The sequence below is a fragment of the Apium graveolens genome, chromosome 5 (genome assembly GCF_009905375.1).
Source record: "Apium graveolens cultivar Ventura chromosome 5, ASM990537v1, whole genome shotgun sequence".
NCBI lineage: Eukaryota > Viridiplantae > Streptophyta > Magnoliopsida > Apiales > Apiaceae > Apium > Apium graveolens.
In genome coordinates this window covers 301,620,801-301,630,653 of record NC_133651.1, presented here as the reverse complement: position 1 = coordinate 301,630,653, position 9,853 = coordinate 301,620,801, and the positions used below count along the sequence as shown (strand labels likewise).

Below are 9,853 nucleotides of genomic sequence, written 5' to 3'. Positions count from 1 at the left end.
TAATTATTAGATATTTAGCAATAGATTAATTATTAGAGAAAAATATTATTTTAGAATTGTTTAGTAGTGGGGTAGTGGAGTTATGGAGTAAATTATGGACATGTAATTTACCCATTAATTAGTAGTGGTTAGTTTTAGTAATAGTTAGTTTTAATATGTTTGTAAAACATATATAATGGCTAGTTTACCTTGAGTTTCAGGAGAGGAAAAGAAAACAAGAAATATATCAGTACATGTAGGTGTCTTTTTTCCCTAAGTTTTTCAACATGGCATCAGAGCTATATGTTATAAGGCTTGTGAGACTCTTATAAAAATACATACATTTATATATATATATATATATATATTAAGTATTTATCTGAGATTTCAAATGGTATTAAAAATTTCTCCATATATATTTAGTGAAATATCAAGATGAAATGGTACGTGGAAAAGGAAAGAGAAGCAAGAATAAAAATGAAGAAGGAACATGAGCGGGGGAAATAATGAGAAAGATATCATGGCTCAAGAGGCCATGAAAGAAATTTTATTTTAGAGTTGTGGAGAGAATGTGCTCCAAAGTGTTTTTGGAGAGAAAGTGCTCCAAAGTATTTTTGATGAGATAGTGCATCAAAATTGATGGTGGTGAGAAGTGCATCACAGGCGAAGAGAAAGTGCTTCGTAAATTTAAGATTATGGGGGTGAATGTTGGAATAATCTTAAATTTAGTTATTAATTATTTATTTATTTAATTATTAGATATTTAGCAATAGATTAATTATTAGAGAAAAATATTATTTTAGAATTGTTTAGTAGTGGGGTAGTGGAGTTATGGAGTAAATTATGGACATGTAATTTACCCATTAATTAGTAGTGGTTAGTTTTAGTAATAGTTAGTTTTAATATGTTTGTAAAACATATATAATGGCTAGTTTACCTTGAGTTTCAGGAGAGGAAAAGAAAACAAGAAATATAGCAGTACATATAGGTGTCTTTTTTCGGTAAGTTTTTTCCAACAGTATAAAGGATCCATGTCGGCCTTCAGTAAGGAATGCAATCCAAGACTGTCAACTTCAGGCATTAGCATAAAGATGATCACCGGAGACAGTGTATATACTGCAAAAGCCATAGCTAGTGAGTGTGGAATATCACAGATAAAGATTTTTTTCCTCAATAATAGCCGAAACTTTTTAATATATCACACATATAATTAAGGGATTAAATCTCAAACTAGTCACTAAACTGAAGGGCACATATCAAAAACTCAGTTTAGTTATCGGCATCTCAGTTGCACTATAGTTGAGAATAATGATAGCCCCGTTAGTCAACCTCTTTGACTTGACAGAAAAATGATACAGGTGGAATATTACAAGCTGAGCTGTTTAACAACGGTTTTCAAACTTTTAAAATCAAAGTTTATTTATTTAAAAATAAAAATCTTACATTTTAGTTTTATAAAAAAATTATATTATATGTTTAAATTTTAAAAAATTATTAACTTAAATTTTTAATTAGTCGCCAAATTTTTCTAAAATAAACCTATAACTTAAATAAAAAGTCTTTTTTCTTATATCTTACACGGTTCAAATTTTATATCGAATGATAAACACGTTTATTTAAAATTTATATAAAGATTGAAGTTTTATTTTGAATCAATCAAGATTTTAAATTTTACATGCACACCTTTTCTTTTTAATTTTTTGAAAAATATTGTTTTTCGAGTTAAAACTTTTAAATTTGTATTATAATTTATGGACCGGTGAAATTAAAAAAATGAAAGTAAAAAAATAAATTAATTAAAATATTTAAATCATATAATATAATTCTTACAAGAAGAGCATTATGCTTTTAAAATTGAGAATTTAACTTTATGTGTTTATTTAAATTTACAAAAATAATCTTAATTTAACTTTTTTATTTTAAAACTCAATCATTCACTTCAAATTTAAAGTTAAGCAAACAGAAATAAAAACATGTTAATATTGATGTGTTATTCTTCCCTCAAATCGAGACCCAGATGAACTTTATTTTCGTTTAAGAAAATTGGAGGAGCTTGTGATACATGTGTGTATATATATATACATATGTATATGTATTAGTTCAGTTCTTAATATAATTATTCTTAATATAATTAGGCGAGCTGGACTCCACCTAACCATTACAGCCTCTAGGTGTCTTGCCAAACTGTTAATATTCCTAACGTCAAAATATTTTCCTTCAAGTCAATAATTTGACTAACGGTTTTATCATTACTCTCAATTAGAGTGGTGCAAATGAGATGCCAATAACTCGAATAAATTTTTTGATATATGCTCTTAAGTTTAGTGACTACTTTGAGATTTAACCCTATAATTAAGATGATCAAGTAAAAATATAGTAAGTAAAGAATTATAGTAGTGTCACTTTGAATATGACAACAGATTAAGTAATAAAAATTTCTCCGACAAGTACTCTTTTATCTTCATGTAATTGCTAAATAATCTTTGATGTGTACATTCCAAATAATTTTCTATTAATATGACTCACTGTGGCACAAGTGTGTAGTTTCACATAACAAAATCCATGGTCTGGAGCTCCACGGGAAGTGTCTCATGACCATCTCTGATAAGAGTAAGTGCACTTAAATCTCCTTTCAAATAAGCAATGCAAAAGGCAACCATAATCCCCCCGACAAATGTCCTCATGGGTTCCCTTGACTTCCCATTTTTGCACAAACAATGTGAAGCCTTCCCTCTAATCCCCGGAGTCTCGTCATCTAGCATGTCAGTATGTCCGTAATCCTTAACAACAAAGAAACATGCGGGTTTGCAACATTCATTGTAAAAGTCCTTATGGTTCACCCCATTGGGAGCACAGGGAGGGAATAAGGAATTCCTTTTAATTTCACCTAAACCAGAACCAATCACCAATGCAGCCATATTGAGATCGAATGAACGGGGAACATATGTCAGTACTGGTGGATTGGTTTGCTTCCCTTTGTCTGTGCCATCAACTGGATCAATGCCTATTATAGCTGAAAACTTGGAGGCGGCTGAATTTTTGAGCCCAAGCGCGAAAGCAACTTTGCCTCCCCTGCTATGGCCAGCAAGTCCTAGCTTGCGCAAATTTGCCTTGACATTAGTTGGGAGAAAACCTTGGAGTCCTTCAGATAGCCACTTGGTTATTGCAGCTGTAGTATTAATCTCTTCTGTTGTATCCGGTCCAGCCACAGTATATAACTATATGGAGTGACAACATTGATTCAATTATATGTTTTTACTACTAAATGCAGCAATATAAATTCAACAAGTTCGACCACAGATGAACAATTTAAGTTGCTAAGTGAACATTTGGGATGCCTAAAGAGTAACAGAGTCATACTCCATATGCTGAAGTCATTAGATCTTTTGTTAGATATTTCTTCTTCTTAACGGGTTATCTTACTTCATGATGATTTAATGTAGATATCTACCGTTTCTTATCTTCAATATTTTGTGCCTTTAGACCTTGCTTCAATGAGCGGGATACACCCCTATACTTGGTGAAGTTTAGACAGTTTAGCCAAAACTCCGCAAACACTGAACTTAGATTCCCAGCTACTATATTTTTGCAGTAACACTAGTCATGTATTGGCATGTCTATATAATCCCAGCTAGCTATTCTATACACTCATAATATTTTACATTAACAGAGTTGTCTAATCTACCTGAAGTACTAAAATCTAAGACAACCACAAACAATATATCCTCAACAGAATTTTGCAACATTCTTGAATTACTTAACGAAATGAAAATACACATACACGCGAGATGACACACAGTAAAAGATAAGAGGAGATAACTGAGTAGAGGATTTGAGGAGATCATAACTGACCTGAGGAGCAATGACAATGAAGCCATGGGAAGCTATGTGTTGAATAAGCTGGGAATAAAATGAGTTGTACAACAAGTAACCATGTAGAAGCAATAATACAGGGAATTCTTCATCTTCTGTTTCTGATGGGGTAGCAATCAAGAGCTGCTTTGGAGGGGCTACATTTAATGAACTTGCCTTGTTCTTACCAATACATGATGTTTCTGCTTCAGCTTTTACAACAACTGTTGTGTACTTTCCAATCTCAAAAACATTTGAACCAGATTTAGCAGAGGTAGGAGACATATTAAGTTAACTGATTAGTTTTAGCAAGTTTAGTTTTCTTGCTAAACTAGACCAATACAAAGTTGCTCTCTTCTTGAGCTTCTGCATTTATGTTTCCTTTGTGATAAGTTTATGTGATTTTTTGTGGCCTTTGTTGGCCCACTTAGTGTGAATGCTTGAAATTTGTATATGCTTAATATTGGCCCAGTACTCCTATGACGTATGGTGAGTTGTGGAAAAGTAACTCATATTTCTTTCACCCTAAGGAAACTAATAATTATTTTTTGGATTTATCTACTTAATATTTTAATTTTCTTTAAAATAAGAGGAAAAGGAAATTGCTTTCATAGCTAGGTTAGTTTTTGACTGTTTTGAAATTATACATTACTTGTTAGTGTAAGCTAGTGATGTTTGTTCACACATAATTAATTAGTGTTTCTGATAGTGCTACCTGGTTTCTGATTAGAAAAAATACGATGAACCGGAAAATAAAGCACCCACCTGCCAAAGACCAACATCCTAAGTTGGATCTCAAGTTGTGCACTGTTCTTTTCTGAAGCAAGAACCTGCATTTTGCATAAAAAAACAAATATTCCACACGAAACTGTCATAAGCGCAACGTGTCTCCTTTCATCACCACCCTCAACCATTTGGCACCCCAGCCAAGCTGGCATATCTGTCAGCACCTCCAACAATAAATATAGCAAATCAAAAGTAAAATTGGAGCAAAATACAAAATAGCTACTGAAAAATAAAGTCAGTTATATTTGGAATGGAAGATCACTGATCAATAGGTATAACTTTATCATTTATGATTATGGAATAACGTGACATTAATGTATAAATGCATCGTTCATTTTAAATTTAATACCAAATATGCATTTATGCATATTTACATGGTATAGAAACCTTTTAAAATTAAAACTTTTAACATTTAGTTTCAAAATATAAAAATTGCGTCACTTATCATTACATGGACTTACTCTGACAAGACAAAGTGTATCAAATTTGACAAGTACACATTACATAGGGTGCAAATGCTTGTTATTAACAAGTGTCACTGTATTCTCTTGTTAACATTTGGGTGGTGCACATGAAATTGAAAAGACATCCTTTATATTATGATGGAGTCAAAGAGGAAGAGAACTGAAGAAAGCATACATATCTTAAGTACATCAGATCTAAAATTTTAGCACTTGGGAGACAAAGTTCTATCTGTAGACACTTGCAGTGACACACATTTGTCTATGGATACAGCGTGAGAAAGAGAATTACATTTGGTAATGTTGATATGGGAGAATCTTGAGGCCATATCCACCAGGCAGGCTTACACGAATGATACATTTCCACATAACTTGGAGCTACCTAGGTTTGCAGTTCCCATTCCTACATTCCTACATTCTATTTTTTTCACATATGCTGACAGTACTAAATGATATTTGATTCACCAATTTGTTATATATACATTAGATTGAGCACCTTACATATATTTGTACATGATACAATAGTGAATAATGAAAACAAATGAAAAAAACAATTACTTCAAACATAACAGAATTACAATTACAGCTATCTATGAACCCGTTATCATGACCTGAAATGCCGCGAAAATTGCTTGTCTGGCACAGGAATGAACTAATCCCGGAAAAGTGGCTTGTCTGGAACTGGAATGAATTTTACAAGGAAACCAATAGGCCAAGATACAAGAGCAATTTCGATGCATACTTTCCATAACCCCCAACTCAATCTATTTGTATCTGTAAACTTGACTAAAAATTCTATCATCAGAACTTGGAAGATGATAATAATTCCAATGATACTGAGAAACAACTTGTTCTTATGCATTCCCACAAACACATTCTTCTTCTCCAGCTTCCTAGCATTGAACCCATTGAAAACCTGGCAAAGGACAAAAGTATTAAAGATCATTGTGTCTTTTACCTTTTTGCTCACATCAAAAAAATCCTTGCCTCCAAATTGCAGAGCCGAGATGACTATTATCTGATATATGGCTTGAGCAATCGAGTTTCTCCACATAACGTTTGATATAAGTGGCTCTTTGTGACCCACAATCTCCTTCTCCATAAGCGCCTTGGTTGGTTCTTCGGTAGCAAGAGCAAGAGCGCCTAACGTGTCCATGATGAGATTGATCCACACTAGCTTAACTGCTGTTAATGGTACTTCCCCAGTTGAAACAGCTGCCACAAAGTTAATAACAAGAGCAGCCACATTTACCGTCAGCTGAAACTGAATAAATTTCTGGATGTTCTTGTAGACACATCTTCCCCATTTCAAAACATTAACCACGGTTGAAAAGTTATCGTCCAATATGACAATATCTGAGCTTTCCTTGGCCACTTCAGTACCTGTATTTCCCATTGAAAGACCAATATCAGCTTCTAATAGTGCAGGTGCATCATTGGTCCCATCACCAGTAACTGCAACTACGTGTCCCTTTTGTTTGAGGCATTGTACCATTAGAAGCTTGTCCAAAGGAGATGATCTTGCCATCACACAAATATTTTCAACTTTCTCCATTCTTTCCTCTTGGGTATAGTTGCGAAATTCCACACCCTCAATCACCGCACCATTATATAATTCATTTTTTTTCATGTCTTGATTAAGCTTTAGTATCCCACAATGACTGGCTATTGCTTGTGCAGTAAATACACTGTCCCCCGTAATCATCTTTACCCTGACGCCAGCTATCTGACAATCCTGAACAGCTTCCCAGACCTCCGGGTGGCATGGATTTTTTAAACCAACTAGGCCCAACAGGGTTAAGTTTTCATCTTTCAGTTTCGCACTTGCGTTATCACTTTCATGTACTGAAACTTGTTTATGTGCAAATGCAATACAGTGGAGACTACTTGCAGCCATGCCTTGAACAACTTGATCAAATTTCTTTCTTTCAGAATCAGTTAAAGCTTTCACATTTCCATGTAGGTCGTAATAGTGAGAACACATTGCTGCTATAATCTCTGGAGCTCCTTTCCAGTGGATATGAAATGTGTTGTCTTCATCTTTCTGCAATAGAATCCCACTTTTCATTTTCTCTGAATTGAATGCTTCAACATGTAGAAGTTTACAACTCCTTTTTAGATCATCCATATTAATTCTTGGGAGAGAGACAACCCAAGAGAGAATTGCCTTCTCAGTAGGACTACCTGAGAACTCCCAATTAGATTCTAAATTAGGCTTGTAAACACTGCCTGCCGTGTTCAAACCAGCCCCTTGGTGGATGAATTCAAGAACATTAGAATCAATAGAAGCATAATTCATCTCTTCTATTAATTCTTTCCCCAGACAAAACTTTGTCACCTTCATCTTGTTCACTGTGAGGATTCCTGTTTTGTGCGTACATATAGTTGTGGCAGAGCCAACAGTCTCACAAGCAGATAGCTTCCTCACCATAGCTTGATCAGACATCATTCTCTTCATTGAGTAAGCAAGTACAAGAGTAACGGCCAATGGCAATCCTTCAGGAATGGTAACAAATACAATGCTAATTGCAGCTATGAGAGCCTCCCGCACGCCATTGATTACAACATCGACTGCAGTCTTTCTTCCTTTAAACTCAGTTTTTCCATCCTCGTCCTTGGTATGCCCCAAAAAAAACCATAGCAGTAAGACTAGATGTACTATAAAAGCAACCACTAAAATAATCTTTCCTATCAAGGATGTGAGCTTGTCGATCCTGGCTTGGAAAGGCGTTTTAACAGCATGAACTTGCATAACTGAACTCATCATCTCGCCCCATGTTGTGTTCATCCCGACCGAAGTAACCACAAATTTAGCATATCCATTTGCTACTTTTGCACCCGATAACAGATATGGAGTCTTACGATTGATATCCACATGATCACTTTCGCCTGTCATGTTTGACACATCAATTTGTAGTGAATGACCGGATACAAACAATCCATCAGCAGGCACTTGATCACCAATACTCAGTAAAATAATGTCTCCAACAACAACATCAAAAATTGATATCTGCTGATGTTTTCTATTTCTTACGACTTTAACTTGAATGTTATTACTCATCTGGGATAACCTGTCCAATTGTCTGCTTTGCTTGAAGTTGCTGAGTGTCGAGACAGTGATCACCAGAAACATTGCTACAACAATGCTTCCACCTTGGTACCATCCTTCTTTTGCTCCGTATATTTTCATGTCAAAAACAAGAGAAAGGACAGCACCAATGAGTTCAATGAAAACAGTTGAATGCATCAATGCTTTCATTAGAAAACTAACGACACCCTTTGCAGGCAGCCTTGGATAAGTATTGAAGCCATAGGTTTCCTGGCGTCGTGAAATGTCAGCAGCATTATCTTCAAGTAATCCATGCTCAGCATCAGTTTCCAATGCAGAAACTACAGCATCTATGCCACCGAGGTTTTCAAGATACGCTAGATCTTTGTCCTTAACGAGGTGAATGAGACTCGAGCGGCTAATCTGGTGGTGAAATTGTGGTTTTGGTGATCGGTTAAGACGAGAAAATGCTCTTGAAGTATATATGGTTGCAAAGGCCCGGTGCCATCTTCTTTTAATGCTATTGAATTTGAGTTTTGGCAGGGATCCTATGCAACTTCGACTCTGATCGATTATAGCAGACATATAACTGAAAAAGCTATAAATAGTTCTAGCTCTGTATGTGTACGATGAGCAGAAATGATGAAAAACAAGCAAACGATTGGGAAATATGTGTATGGGAATGAAGAAATTGCATATGGGACAAGTTAATATAATAATAGAAATCATACATGAACAAGTGCGTTTACGCGTTTAGGCACGAGAATGAAGCGCGTCAGAAGAAAAGAAAACATTTAATATCACATAAGGTAACACCCATCAAGTGTATAGTGACAAAAGTATACTGACATTTAATAAAATTTCTATCAACTATATTCTGCACAACATAAAAAACTCAATATTTATTGTATAAAACATCAAAATACAAACTCCCACTGAGTCAAAGTATCATATAAAGGTAACATGCTTGTGAAAGACTTTAGATAGACTTTAGATGTTAATGTCTTGGTGAGCGGATCCGCAGTCTTGAAGTTAGTTCCAATGTGTTCTATCAAATCTGTCCACTCTGAATCTTTTCATTAACAACTAAGAACTTAATATCTATATATTTTGCATCCGCATGAATACTTTTATTAAATTAAATTATTGGTTCTAAAATAATACCTTGTCTCTTATGTTAATTTTATATTAAACTAAATTATTTCAAATATATTTAAATTTTCTATTTACGTGCACCATTTTTTTTCAATTTTTCTTATTTTCTATTTTCTTATCTTCTTTAACTATTTTGTAATGTGATAAATATAAATATATTTTGTGTTATATTAAGCATAAATTATAAAATCGTACTCCTTTGTGTCTGTTTGGAATTTTATTTTTCTCATCATTAATGGGCTAAAGTCCATTCCAACATAACTTAAATTGTGTGGAAATTTTTGGAAATGATTATATATTTGACTGAAATGACAAAAAACACAAAATTAAGAATAATGTACTTTTTCAATATCATCCTTTGGTTTAGCTGCATTTAGATAATTGAGGGGTAACTATATTTGTTTAGGATTCCCTTTAAACAGGATAATTGATTATTGCTCACAATTTCAGGTGTTTTGAATGTATAGTTAATTAATTCTTTTTTAATTAAAATATATATGTTATATTTTATATTCATATATTAAAAATATTAATTAACGATTTTAGGCCGGATCGATATTATAATTTTATT

General features: G+C 33.9%; 2 protein-coding genes across 2 annotated transcripts; both read right to left on the bottom strand.

Annotated features, from left to right (window-relative positions):
• Window positions 1–2,511: 2,511 nt before the first annotated feature.
• Window positions 2,512–4,237, bottom strand: LOC141659262 (chlorophyllase-2). Its single transcript, XM_074466058.1, has 2 exons — window positions 3,832–4,237; window positions 2,512–3,197 (listed from the first exon to the last, which is right to left on the bottom strand). The coding sequence occupies exons 1-2, from the start codon at window positions 4,114–4,116 to the stop codon at window positions 2,526–2,528; spliced, it is 957 nt and encodes a 318-aa protein (XP_074322159.1). The 5' UTR covers window positions 4,117–4,237; the 3' UTR covers window positions 2,512–2,525.
• A 1,460-nt stretch (window positions 4,238–5,697) lies between these two features.
• Window positions 5,698–8,750, bottom strand: LOC141659260 (calcium-transporting ATPase 12, plasma membrane-type-like). Its single transcript, XM_074466056.1, has one exon. It carries the CDS (start codon window positions 8,710–8,712, stop codon window positions 5,731–5,733), a length of 2,982 nt encoding a protein of 993 aa, XP_074322157.1. The 5' UTR covers window positions 8,713–8,750; the 3' UTR covers window positions 5,698–5,730.
• Window positions 8,751–9,853: the final 1,103 nt, after the last annotated feature.